General features: G+C 45.8%; 1 protein-coding gene across 10 annotated transcripts in view; it reads right to left on the bottom strand.

Annotated features, from left to right (window-relative positions):
- Positions 1–13,366, bottom strand: part of nbeaa (neurobeachin a) — a 77,670-nt gene extending 64,304 nt beyond the window's left edge. For 9 of the 10 annotated variants that reach the window (XM_061803161.1, XM_061803164.1, XM_061803163.1 and 6 more), the window contains exon 1: positions 12,495–13,365. In XM_061803161.1, the coding sequence (XP_061659145.1) occupies positions 12,495–12,782 (288 nt within the window). In that variant the 5' untranslated portion in view covers positions 12,783–13,365. Of the gene's footprint in view, positions 1–12,494 lie in introns of all 10 variants that reach the window. The other variant, XM_061803170.1, reaches the window with a different exon arrangement.
- Between the last annotated feature and the right edge of the window lie 1,329 nt (positions 13,367–14,695).

Below are 14,695 nucleotides of genomic sequence, written 5' to 3'. Positions count from 1 at the left end.
CCTCTCAATGCGGAGGACTAGCGGCTCGACACTGACCCCCTCCCGGATGACCGGACTTCTCATCCTATCTCTAAGGGAGAGCCCGGACACGCTGCGGAGGAAACTCATTTCGGCCGCTTGTATCCGGGATCTTGTTCTTTCGGTCACGACCCACAGCTCGACTGGTAAATTGAGAGCTTCGCCTTTCGACTTTGGAGCTCCGTCTTGACCGCAACGGACCGATGCAAAGTCCGCATCACTGTAGACACTGCTCCGATCCGTCTTTTGATCTCTCGCTCCATTCTTCCCACACTCGTGAACAAGACCCCAAGATACTTGAACACCTCCACTTGGGGAAAGATCTCATTCCAGACCTGGAGAGGGCACGCCACCCTTTTCCGACTGAGGACCATAGTCTCGGATTTGGAAGTGCTGATTCTCATCCCAGCCGCTTCACACTCAGCTGCGAATCGCTCCAATGAGAGCTGGAGATCACGGCTTGATGAAGCCAACAGAACCACATCATCTGCAAAGAACAGAGATGCGATGCTGAGGCCACCAAACCGGACACCCTCTATGCCTCGGCTGCGCCTAGAAATTCTGTCCATAAAAGTTATGAACAAAATCGGTGACAAAGGGCAGCCCTGGCAGAGTCCAACTCTCACCGGAAACGATTCCGACTTATACCCGGCAATGCGGACATAACTCTGACAGCGGTCGTACAAGGGACCCAACAGCTCGTATCAGGGGGTACGGTACCGAAGAACCCCCCACAGGACTCCCCGAGGGACACGGTCGAATGCCTTCACCAAGTCCACACATGTAGACTGGTTGGGCGAACTCCCGTGCACCCTCGAGGATCCTGCCGAGGGTGTAGAGCTGGTCCACTGTTCCACGGCCAGGACGAAAACCACATTGCTCCTCCTGAATCCGAGACTCGACTTCCCGACGGAAGTACCCACGAGTAGACCTTACCAAGGAGGCTGAGGAGTGTGATCCGCATTGCCACTCTTGCCACATGAGACTATTGCTCATTGCGGTCGGTCTACGAGAGGAAAAACAAAAACAAACGGCCTGGTCACACAAAATCATCCATCACCAAACTTTTATTCTTTACGAAATGACACGTTTGCAACATGAGCCCGTTTAGTCAGCCAACAAGTCGGGCCTAAATTCATTGCGTCACTGTTCGTTTCGGCTTAGCAGAGATAAAAGTCCCAAAGGCCTGGTCATCGTGCAAAATCTTCCCACACAAAACTCCACTGCTTTCATTTCTCTAAAAACATATTTGACACATCAGCAAGTTTAAGAACCAGAATTCTAAAGATTCCAAGAATGGATGATTCATTTCAGCGAGATTTCCGTAGAACTGTTGGACGCACGAGGTATAAACAAGAGACATCAAGGCCTACGTACTATTTATACAAGCAGAGGTGATGCAGTGCAGCGGGCCCGTCGCTTCGCCAGGCAACCCGGACGTTTGCCTTTGAAGAGCGGCCCATGCGAAGGCGGCCACGTGAGCTACCGTTTCGACGCTGCATCCTCGCAAATTATTCTCACGTCAGCTCTTTCAGGTTACGCTGCGTTGCCTCATCAACACGCCCTCGGGACATGCCAGACGCGAGCACTTTAGCAAAGAACTTGGTTTTGGGTTTGTTTTTTTTTTTTGTTTTTTTCCATGACTTGTTCCGGGAAACAAAGATGCCGCCGCCATTCATGAGGACACCAACATCCCAGAAACGCCAGTCTGATTATTAACGTGTAATATGTTGCGTATTATGCTATGGACAGTTAAATGTAACAATAGCATCAGATCACAATATCACAATTAATACTATAATCACAATAGCATGATATCACAACAATATGGCAGTATGATATCCATCCATCGATTTTCCAAGCCGCTTATCCTCACAAGGGTCGTGAGAGTCCTGAAGCCTATCTCAGCTAACTTCAGGCAGGAGATACGGTACACCCTGAACTGGTTGCCAGCCAATCGCAGGGCACATGGAGACAAATAGTCGCAGTCACAATAACACGGAAAGGCAATTTAGGGTCTCCAATCAAGGCATGTTTTTGGGATGTTGGAGGAAACCGGAGTGCCCGGAGAAAACCCACGCAGGCGCGGGGAGAACATGCAAACCCCGCACAGACAAGGGCCGGTTTTTGAACACCGGTGCTCAGAACTGTGAGGCCAACGCGCTAACCAGTTGCGCCACCGTGTAACCGGTAGCTTGGAAAATGGATGGTTGGATGGATGGACGGATGGATATCCACAGCGTGACATAATAGCCCATGGAACGACATCATTGCACCACGACAGCACGATATCACAATATCAAAATGTAACAATGTGATATCACGACAACGAGAGCATGATATCATGATATCTGGATAGCACAATTTCACGGCAATACAATGGCAAGATGCTCAAATAATAACAGATGATGATGATGTCACAAGATCAGAATAATCCGACAGGATAGTATCACGCAAGCCTTATTTCACAATAACACACCACAAAAAAAAAAAAAAAAAATCACAATAGCACAAGACCCTATCAAACGATCATTATAGTATGAAATGAGAATACTAATATTTCCTGATAATCTACAAGTATTTGTCTTTTTATGATCATCTGTTTATGTTTACTTCTTCATTTACCGCAATGCTACAAATTGGGACGCGTAAGTGATTTTCATTGTCGCTGTGACACTATCAATAAAGCTCAATAGTGTTCTATTCAATTTTATTTGATTCCAGGGTATCAATGATGTAAGGAAAAAAGATGAAAAATACAATCTGGATATTTAGTTTTACTGTGATTGTCAAATTATTTCATCACATTTCAAAAATTGGAAAAAAAAAAAAAGTATTTATTATCAAAGCAGACTGGACTCAAGAGCTGGCCCCCCCCAAAAAAAAAGATCAAAGACGCAATTGTAACATGCTGCTCCAAATCAAGAGAGAGGTGATAACTCATAAAAGGCATCAATGGCATTTTGATTAACAAATATGTAGAGCTGTAGATTTTAGCCTCAAATAACAACAAGTGAACATGTTAGACCAGTGATGGAAATGCATAAGGGGGAAAAAAAGATTGCAAATTTGAAAAACTTGCTAACTAAAGACTGGAAAAAAAGAAAAAAATATATAGTTAATGTATGTAAACATCATGATTCCACTGTATTTAATATATGTCTTGTGGTTTATATTTAAACCAAATGAAATCCAATCCAACTGCTTTGCTCGATGTCCTCGACACAAGTGGGCCGTGACGATTGGTCTCCCAGTGAATCACCGTGTTCTACCACTCACGGGGGACGTAAACATTAGCTTCATTATGTACACTCCAGGGGGTGCGAGGAGGCGGGACGGGGCTGACACGATGAGTCACCGCTGCTGTTGATGGGGGGGGGGGGGGACTCCATCCATCTTTGTTGTTCGTGTGGCATGCGTGGCAATTAGCGGCCAGCAACCTGGCGGAACTGCGGCGACCTTCCACCGCGCTAACTCTATCAATGACGGTGATTAAAAATGGTTGCTTCCGAAGGACAACCTGAACCTTCTATGGTACGTTTTTAGCATTATTTGCTCCGGTTCACGACGTGAAACATCAAAAGATAAACACCTATAATTGTTAGTGTTTTGTTTTAAGTGCCGTCTCCACTGTGAGTTTCATAAAAGAAACATCAAATACGTTTGTAATTAAGATCATCGCGATGGATATTTCCCGTTGGGCTCGTCACAGCAAATTAGATGACACGTGATTTGTGTCGATAACGAAGGGTCGGCATGATGCGGTTGACGGGCTTAAGCGTCTATTCGCTGTGTGCCGCAGAGGAGCTATGAGGATGTGCTGCGTGCAACTACTACAACAATGGTAGAGACATAATAGTTTGGAAAACGTGGCAAAAACAAATAGTTTATGTCGGAAGTTTTTGCTTCAGTTTGATGGTTGTTGTGTTGCTCCTTCTGGTGTGCACGCCTTGGCCACACGGGGGCAGTGTAACACAGGGACATGGATATACAAGAAGGAGACGGTCACGAATGCTCAGTAAGACACAATGTTATATGGAAGTAGATTAGTGCCACCAGGATTTGAATTTGAAATGTAAAGTGATCATATTTTCAATAGTTGTATTTCAGTGTAACTTTTCAATGTTAACAATTCAACCGGCTACAATTCGCTGTCTAAAATTCACCGTCTGTGCCACCAGGCAGGGTTACTTCAGGTCAGAACCGAGCACCTAGCCGATTGCAGTAACGCTTTCTTAGTACGTGACGTCACGTGACCGCGAAAGCGTAGCTGCGATTGCCTGGGTGTTCCGAACGGTGGCACAGACGGTGAATTTCAGACAGCGAATTGTAGCCGGTTGAATTTCAGACAGCGAATTGTAGCAACTATTGAAAATGTGATCACTTTACATTTCAAATTCAAATCCTGGTGGCACTGATCTACTTCCATAATGTTCGTCTTTCTTCCCAGAGAACGTATATCGTCAGAGGATCTTTTTTTATCTATAATTCATCGATTAGCGCATTGACAACCACTCACAAAATTGTAGCCAAACATTGTTGCTTTCTTTGAAGAAACCAAGTGTTTCTACAACCTTTTTTTGGTTCAGTACAGAGCAACATTAACAATTAGTCAGTCATCATTACTTTGTTTCAATAAGCCACGTGGTTCTGTTGATTTTTTTTCAGTTACATAACACAAATTTATAATGGTGAATCTAATTCTCACCAATGTACCAAATAATTGTTGTGCCATAACACTCGCATCATTAGAATATCACATTAGTTTACTCAGCGATTCTCAATCTTTTAGCTATTATGGAACTTTGTTGCTACAAACGTTAAATCACATTATATATCAGTCATATGACTGACAAAATTAACCAATTTTAAATCATGTGTTTATGAAATGCTTCCATTATGTATGCGCCGATTTGTTGACAGAACATGAAAAGTTGTACCAAATGCCACTGCAGCTTTGTCCTTGTTTAACCTTCCGCGGCACTCCGTCGCAACCGCGCATTACTGCATGCGCGCCCGTTTTTGTGTGTCGGACGCAAGTTCGTCGACGCATTCACTGGGAGGAGTCTATTTCCTGGAGAGAACGTGTAAATCTGGCCTGCTGCTATTGCAATGTTCGCGCCTCCAACATGTCGGCCAATGTGTGTGTGTAGCTTACTTGAAAACGCGATTAATTGTCAGTGACATCACACACACACACACACACACACACTTTATTAGCATCAACACAGCAGTATGCAGCGTGATGAATAATGACACTAAGGATATACTTCAAGGAAAAGCAGATGTGTGTGTGTGTGTGTGTGTGGGTGGGTGGGTGTGTGTGTGTGGAGCCTAGGGAGAAAGGCGAACTAGGCCAGCATGAATTTAAAATCAGCCCTGCCAGGCAATGATGTGGGTTGCAAGAGGAAAGGAGTGTGTGTGTGTGGTGTGTGTGTGTGTGCGTGTGTGAGTGCAAAATTTCTGATGTGGGAGTGTGTGTGTGCGTGTGTGTGTTACAAGAGACAATGTGCAGCGCAGGAGTTGCAGGAAGACAGTAAAGCATGGCTTTGTACTCCCATTGATCAATTGTGAGGCGTACACGTACACTTAATTTCATTCCACTGCAGGGGTGCCACCGCACACGTGCACACAAGCTGAGGACGCGCACACACATACCGTAGAAGCAAGCCCCCCCCCCCGCCTTTTTATACACGCACGCACGTTGTATACATTTGAATACAATAATGTGGAAACAATGGCGCGAAGGGAACGAACAAAGAGCTTAGCGTAGCTGTTAGTTGAAGGATTAGCCCGAGTTACGCTGTACAGTTATTTGGCCTCGATATATTTCACGTCTATGCTCCTCTAATGTAGAGAAGCAAGCTTAAATTCTTCCTTAACCGCGCACGTAACTCAAAACACTCTTAAACCATCTTTCTCCATTGCAATGAATGCAAATACCGTTAATCGGTTCCAGCCTCCCCGACAACGCTTTTGTTTTTAATGAGGAAAAATACCACTCTATTATGTAATATTTAATAAAACCTTACAGTACCTTACATCTATGGGGTCCCTCAAGGGTCAGTTCTTGGACCTCTCCTGTTCAGCCTCTATATGCTACCCTTGGGTCCAATTCTTTAAGTTTCCTTCAACTAATTCGCAACAAAACTGAGACAATTGTTTTTGGCAATAATGAAAAGAGATTTGCTGTGAGTAAACACCTGGACTCTCTATCTTTAAAAACCAAAGACAAAGTCCGAAACCTCGGTGTTCTGATTGATTCCGACCTGACTTTCAACAATCAAACATATCAAATCAGTCACAAAAACTGCTTTCTACCATCTGAAGAATGTATCTACAGTGAAGTGTTGTGTGTGTGAAGCAGACCAGGAAAAGCTCATCCATGCTTTTATCTCAAGTAGACTTGACTATTGTAATGGTCTTTTGACTGGACTCCCCCCACCCCCAAAACAAAACAAAACAAAAGCCGTCAGAGCATATAACTCTAATCCTAAAGTCCTTGCACTGGCTTGCAGTCAGCTTTAGAATCGATTTGAAAGTTCCGTTACTGGTCTGTAAAATCACTAAATGATTTAGGTCCTGAATACATTCAAGAAATGCTTATGGAATACAAACCCAGTCGAGTTCTGAGATGGACTGACTCAGGTCAAATAGTGGAGCGCAGAGTCCAAAGCAAACATGGTGAAGCAGGATTTAGCCAATATGCTGGACACAAATGGAAGAAGTTGCCAACAGAGGTGACGTCAGCCCCAAGTGGGAAAACTCTTTGTTTTTTTTCTCATGCTTTTTAGAATATATCCACTTTTTGATCATTTTACTTGCAGTGTATGCGGTTTTAATTGTCTTTTTTTTTAACATTGTTTTTGTCATTTTTATTGTTTTTATGCTGTTTTCAATGTTTTATCTCTTTGTTTTCAAATGCCTTTAATCATGTCAAGCTCATTGAGTTACCTTGTGTATAAAATGTGCTACACAAATAAATTTGCTTTGCTTTGCTAAAGACATAACTGCAAATGATTAAGAAGAATTCATCACATTTTAGTACACTTCCTCCTGCTATACACGTTTGTGGTGCTCATTCAGACTCAGCTCCTCTCTCGGCTTCACAGTACCGCAGTAATACAGTATTAGTCGTTCTTTGCAGAGGATAAAAAAAATACATGCCTGTGACCATTATGTTCTGTCGACATGTGTTGCTGGACTGTTTGTGTTCAAATCGACATCATTTAAAGGCTAAAAACATATAGATGTTTACTGTTAGCTTCTTTTAAACACACATCTCAGTTTTTTTCAGTTATGATTAGTTTGGCCTTCAGATGAGAGCAGCAGTGACCATTGCGACGCCTCCATATATGAAGATTATTTACTAAATCTCCCAAACTGGACATTTTTGTCAAGTAAGACCATACAGCGCTCGTATGTCAAGTTTAAACTCACAAGGCAGAGCAAATAATCGGCCGGTATATGCCAAACATCTCCAAAAATGTGTAAATTGTGTCACTCGTATCTTTAGGCACCACTGCATTTACATCATATTTAATGTCTCTACACCTGTAATATACCAAATCCAAACTAATTCTCATCCTTGAAAATTCTGCCATCATAACACGACATGGTCTTGGAACTCAAGTGTTCACTTAGCAATTTTTTTTTTTTTTTTTTTTTTTTTTGTGGGTGCGCGTGTGTGCGACCTTGGCTTGGTGCGAGAGTATACAAGGATAATGAGACTCAGAGGAAGGGGCCATCTGCAGTTGCGAGGCTGGAGGGTAAAAAATGTGCAACAAAGACACAAAGAAGTTTATTTTTTTGGTGTCCAAAAATATGCACTGTTACTGTTTGATGTTTAATATCACTTCACGTGGGAAGGGCAACACATATCATAACACGGGTGTTACAACGCAACGGAGCGCGGGCACGGCCTAAATGCAGGACTCCAAGACGAGGACACGATGTTCAGTGGGTTTTAGTATCAACGAAAGTGGTGCACGACAACACAGTCCGAGAAGGCAGGATCCAAAACACCAGAAAACAATGTCCGATAACTGGGAGTCCACTGACGAGCATAACCAAAAGCGTGACGGGGCTATAATGGTAACCCTGGATGCGGGAAAAGCATACTCAACGAGCTGGCAAAAACTCCATCTTAAATACATTGTCTAATCACAGTGCCTCATGTGACACAGCCGTGACCGGCGACAGGTGTCAGAGTTGAAACCAGGGCCACGCCCCTCTTGGCCGTGGCCCAGCCTTGCTCATGACAACATGGTGCCCGGACCATGCCATAAAAGGACAGGACTGTACCTTTTTGGATTCTATGGCAAGTGGAGGAGTTGCTTCCCAGCAGATTCAAATGGCAAAGAGAGAAATTACTATAAACAACTGAATAATTATATCCAAGACGAGACTGAGGGCAACAAGAAAACTTCACTGAAGAAAAGTGGAAATTGCGCCATGACAGTGAGGTCTTATACCTGTCATTTTGTTCGAGAGCATTCAGAGTGCTGCAGCAAAGTGGAGACTATGGATCTTATTTTGGCAACGACAATCTTCAATTATGGATGCATGATCGACTTGGTAAAAAAAAAAAAAAAAAAAAAAAAAAAAAAACCTCGAAGGTAGCAACAAATCTTAGCGCTGCAGCCATTTGGAGACTGTGGAGTATAACACCATGGGATCCAGCATGTAGGATTCCTTCCTTCGTGTTATCCAACAGATGACTGAGGGCAGAGAGAAAACTGATCCCTGCAAAGAAGGCGAGATTGTGGTGTGCTGTACCACCAACCGAAGGAAAAAAAGCGCACCTAATCATGTCTTTTTATCCAAGAGGAGATAAAGGACACCAACAAAAAATGGGCCACCACAGCACAATGTGGACTAGGAATCTGCATAATCTGGATAAACAATAGACACCAGCTCAACTTCCTGCCGGTGAACAAATCACTCCTCTTAACCGGACAGAGCAGAGCATCAAAACGGAGACCGCGGAGTAGAAAGAGCGACGTTCAGAGGTTAGGCAACAGCAACAATTTAAGACTTATTTTTGACAATTAGTGATGCATAAATCTGATCAACGTCCACAGCACAGAGACTGTGGAATGTATTTCAGCAATGAAAAATCTGCTCAACTGCCTGCTCGGTGGGGGTAAAAAAAAAAAAAAAAAAATTTTTAAATCCAACAACAACAAAAAAAACGATGCAGCGCTGCAGCGAAGTGGAGACTGCGGAGTCTAGAATGAGAAGCAATGAGAGGAGCTTAAGTGCGAAAGCGCAGGAAGGCAGCAGGTGGTCCAGCATCTGCTAGCGAATGTTCTAAGAGCAGTGTTGCCATGACTACCGTGATGCTCTCGGTAATAGCAGAGTGCGTGTGTGTGAGTCTAGGGCAGGGGGACGGGGATGGAGGTGGGGGTGGGGGGTTATGGACAACTGGTTTTCTTCGTTCTTGCTTGGCGGAACATTGGACGGGGAGCCTATTGGATGCGATCCGGCCGGACCGGCCATCAGTTAGGCTGGTGTGACGGAATCAATGGTGGTGGGGAGTGCGGTCGCGGGGATAACGGATTTTTCGCGGATCCGCCGAGGTTTTTCCCCCCTTCTCGTTTGTCTTCAGCTATTTTAATTGAATAGGACAATCCCCCCCCATGGGGTGATTTGCAACCCGATGCACAACACCAGGTTTTCTTTACAAAGAAGTGGTGTTCATTTCTGGACTATTGCATTTTCAAAATAGGCGGTTATACGTAGGGTTCGTACAGCTTCTGCCCCTTTCACGCTGTCTATAATAAATGTTTCTTCCCCCTGTTGGAAAAATACAAATGAGTTGATGGCGTATTCCATAAATTTTCCATTTGAAGTTTGGAATTTTACGTCACTTTACACCCCTTTCATGCTACCAATAAAGCTGTCCTTTACCGTATCGGTGGATGTGTGAAAGGTACAGAGAGACAAGGAATGGGGGTGCAAACGTGATTTTCTTTGCTTTAGTTATAAAGATTGTCGCTTCCCGCTTCCTTTTCTCCATTAGCAAGGTGGTAACATCCGTCCATGTTTTTTTACCCTTTCACACTGTCAATCCAAGCTGTCTTCCCCCAGTGTTGCTGAACTAGGTGAAAGATACTGACAAAGAAGGGAGTAGGGACAGCTTTCAACTTTGTGTAAGGTTTTTTTTCCCCCCTTTTCATGCTGCCTGTCAAATCGGGCTTTTCCCATTTTCCCGGATGCGCGAAAGGTACAGAGAAACAGGGGTGCAAAGGCAAGTCAACAATTTATGTTATGAACTTGATGTCATTTACCAGTTTCTTTTGTATGTTAGCTGATAAGCAATGTTCATGTGGGGTTTTTCCATTTCACGCTGCCCATCAAGGCTGTTTTCCCAGTGTGTCTGGACTGTGTGAATGATACCGGCCAGGAATTGGGTGGGGACGGCTTTTATCTTCATCATTCGGGACTTTTTTGTGTGTGTGTCCACATATCTATAACATTCATACAGGTTGATCCCCTTTCACGCTGCCAATCTTAGCTGTCTTTCCTACAGCTTTTGCTTCGTATTGGCTTCATTTTGTGAAAAGTTAAGATGATATTAAACCAGAAATAATCTGTTTATAAACTTTATATCAATTCCAATCTTCAGAGGCAAAACGGTGGCATTAGTTAAAAACTTTGCAGCTTTCTGCTTCTTTTTTTGCACGTCGTGTTGACTATTATTCCCCTTTCACACTGTCCATCAAACCTGCATTTTTTGGAAAGTGTGAAAAGTAGCAACACACAATTGGATAACAAGGTGAAAAGTACATTCCACAACTTTTGTTATGAACATTGGTACTGTAAGATTCATGCAGGCTTTTTTCCACCCCTTACACGCCACTCATCAAAGCGTGTTTGCTCGTGTTGCTTCCCTGTATGAATGGTACCTGCAATGAACTGAAGGGACAAAAGTGACCTGCAAATTTTTGCAGCTTTAGCTATGAACTTTGCCAATTTGCACTTCCTAGTTACGGCACGTCACTATCTTCCATATAGGTTTTTCCCCTTTCACACCTCTTCTACAGAGCTAGACTATGTCACTGGACTGTGTAAAAAGTACAAGACACAAAACAAAAGAGTTAATTTCCCTGCTTCGGAGTACTTTCACAATGATGACTAAGCTAGTGACTGCCCGGGTGTAATATTGGGGGTGTTTATTAAGCTAATACCACAAAACTGCGCATCCAACAACTCTGCGGCTCTATTAGCTTTTTCCGCGTAGTCGCTTGCAACTAGCCAATCCTACTATTTATATACTACCAATCATAAAAATACACTTTGCAGTCACGTGGGACAAAAACTTAGCATTAGCGTGCTTTTTTTTTTTTAAGCAGCCATTTTAAAGCACTTGTATCCCATCTATCCATAATCAGCAGCTCTGACCTCGTCCCTGCGCTTCCTCTGCATGATTCCCTGGCACACTGCAGCATCCTTCCACCTCCTCATCCTCCCCCACCTCCCTCAGACACCCCCCTTTCTCCCTGTCGTCCCCTTCCTCCTCCGCCTTTCCACCTGCTTTTAAATGCACGCTGCAGCCCGGCAGACCGGGGCTTTAGATTAGCCTTTGCGGTGTTCTTTTTTTTTTTTTTTTTTTTGGTAGTGGTAGGGAGGGGGTGGGGGGTGGGGGTCGTGGTTCTACCTGGGAAGAGAGAATAATCAACGCTCGCAGAATGGTAGAATGGTAGAGTCCAGCTGTTTTGCTGGCTGTCCTTCACTTAAATAGGCCACAGTGGTGGTGTCGGTGGGGGCTATGAAAACAAACAAACAAAAAAAAATAACCAAGAAGCGCCACTGCTCTGAGGTCAGCTCTTGAGATAAAAACAACATGGCCACTCACATGCATGGATGAGGCATGTGTGGAAGGTGGGGGGGGGGGGTGTAGGAGCGTGGCATGGTTTATCATCCATTGCTTGTTCCGTAACCCCACAAAAAAAACTGGATTAAAACGGGTGAGGACTTGCCTTAAAACAACGCACAAACTAAAAAGGGGTACGTGTATCTATATGCCCCCCCCCCTTGCCTTCACTTTTGCATTGATGGGCCCTTGTGCAAGCCGACCCCCCCCCTCCCCGCCCCCACCCAGAAACCTTATGACCCTCTTCATTCACAATGGATGCATAACGATGGATAGCATCATGCTAAGTGGGCCTTTGTCCACCTTGGTGCCATTTTGACACCACCTGCATCAGGCATCAAAAATGAGGGGGGGGGGGGCTTTTTCTTTTATCGGCGCCATTAAGTCAACAATGGCCGCTCCTGATGATGATGAGGACGAGGAGGGAGGGGACACAAGCTGACTTCAGCCATTAAAATTCACATTTCGGCGTTCGAGCCGCTACAGAGAAGAACAAACAAATGACATCATCGCTTCAAAGAAGAAGCATGTGGCGTCAAATAAAACATGGAGGAGTCAGTGTGTGTGATGGAGAACGGGGCGGGGGTGGTCCACTCACCAGGTTGAGAACGGTCTCCACGATGTCCCGGTTGGTCACCTCGCCGACCTGAATGAGGCCCACCAGCACGGCGAATTTCATCTGGATATTCCTGATGGGGACGGCGGGGTTGATGACGCCGGCCGGTAGCACCACGGAGCCGGTCGCCGACGACGGCATCCTGTCCCCCGGAAGAGGCAGCGGCGGCGGTCCGGTCGATGGTGGTGGCGGTGATGGTGAGGAGGAGTCGGCGGCCGCCAGCGAGCAAGCCGAGCCCGGTGGTGTTAAAAGCGGCTTCTCGCTCGACATTTTTCCCGGCCCTCTCTTCGGAGGAGAGGACGGGAACGGGCGTCTCGCACCTGCCCTACAGGCTGAGGCTCGGCGGCGGCGGCGGTGGGGGGAGGAGGAGACAAGCACATCCACCGTACCGCACTGAAAGCGGACGAACGTTCACAAGCGACGCGGGCGCCCTCGCACCGTGCTCGGCTTCATACGCTTGGGGAGGTTGGCGGCTCTCTCTCTCTCTCTCCCTCTCTCTCTCTCTCTCTCTCCTCTCAGCCGTGTGAGTCTCTCTCGTTCTCGCTCTCTCGTTCTCGTTCTCGCTCTCTTGTCAGTCAGTGAGGTCGACGCGAGCGTCCGTCCAACAGCGCCATGTTGACGCCCCCTGGCTGCGGTGGGCCGCTGGGCCGCCGCGGACGGCGCATGCGTGTTCGACTCGGTGCCGGTGGGGCGCGTCCTCCGGTCCAGAAATGCGCGTGCACGCGCGCGTTAGCTGCGTCAGTGCCAATAATGCCAGCACACACGCACTAAATGAAATGTTATATGTATACATAATATGTATTTATGCAATCCACATTAAATAAGTATATTATTAATCTATTATCTGTCAAAAATTGATTAAATCTATGACTAAATAAACCCCACATGTGTGGAGTTTGCACGTTTTCCCCATCTCTGCGTGGATTTTCTCCGGGCACTCCGGTTTCGTCCCACATCCCGAAAACCTGCTTGGTAGCTTAAGTGAAGACACTAAATTGCCAGTGAGTGTAAGTGAGAGTGCGAATGCACTTTTCTTTCTAAGCGCCCTGCACTTGGCTGGCAACCAGTTCAGGCTGAGTCTCCTGCGACCCTTGTGAGGATAAGCGGCTCGGAAGATGTGATGGATACATTAAAATAGATCCCTTTCACTTCATCATGGTGGTGGAGTTCAGTGGTCTGCGGCTTTACAAAATTTGCAAACGGGTCCCTATTAAGGGACCAGACAGCGATCCCAGGACAGGGGGGTGAGATACTACTCCGTCCATCCATCCATCCATCCATCAATTTTCTTTGCCGCTTAACCTCACAAGGGTCGCAGGGGGTACACACAAAGTAGGCAGTTCTTTTAACCCGTCATCTGTGTACTAGGAATGCCACCGCTGCATATAACACGAATCACAAAGCAGTATCCATCCAGCCGTCAATTTTCCTAGCTGCCTATCCTCACAAGTGTCGCGGGGAGTGCTGGAACAGGCAGGAGGCGGGGTACACCATGAAGTAGTTGCCAGCCAATCACAGGGCACATCGAGACAAACAGCCACACTCGCAATCACACCTAGGGGCAATTTAGAGTGTCCGATTAATGTCGCATGTTTTTGGGATGTGGGAGGAAACCGGAGTGCCCGGAGAAAACCCACACAGGCAACGGGGAGAACATGCAAATTCCACACAGGTGGGGCCGGGTTCAAACCCAGGTCCTCAGAACTGTGAGGAACTGCTTTACCAGCTGGCTGACGTGGGCTCTGTATCAGAATCAATATCTGGACCTGTTTCAGAAGGTTCTGAGAAAAGGCAAAAGGGTGAAGCTCTCGCATTTGAAAAATCAATATTTTTGGTCAAGACTCGAGTTCATTTCGTAGCCGTGGACCCGCAACTAACACAAGCGCCACTTGATCGTCGCGGCTTTTCTTCATCCAGCGGGGCCAGATCAATTTACAAGTGAGAGAGACAAGTGCGAGCCTGTGCGTCCGAATGGATTTTCATCCCGCGCGGCGACAAATCTGCGGTTCCGCCACTCGCTCGCTCGAGAAGCGGCCTGATGACAGGGGAGGCATCACAGTGACATTCTCCGGCCTTGTGTGCTGCGGCGTGCCTGTCCCACTCCTCTTTGTCGACAGACAAAGGCGCGTCAAGCTTTGTCTTGAGTAACAAAAGCTTTTTCCTGCAGGGCGTCTCTGTCCCGG

The sequence above is a fragment of the Syngnathoides biaculeatus genome, chromosome 18 (genome assembly GCF_019802595.1).
Source record: "Syngnathoides biaculeatus isolate LvHL_M chromosome 18, ASM1980259v1, whole genome shotgun sequence".
Classification (NCBI taxonomy): domain Eukaryota; kingdom Metazoa; phylum Chordata; class Actinopteri; order Syngnathiformes; family Syngnathidae; genus Syngnathoides; species Syngnathoides biaculeatus.
The sequence above is the reverse complement of the archived record's forward strand: the minus strand, read 5'-3'. Positions and strand labels throughout refer to the sequence as shown.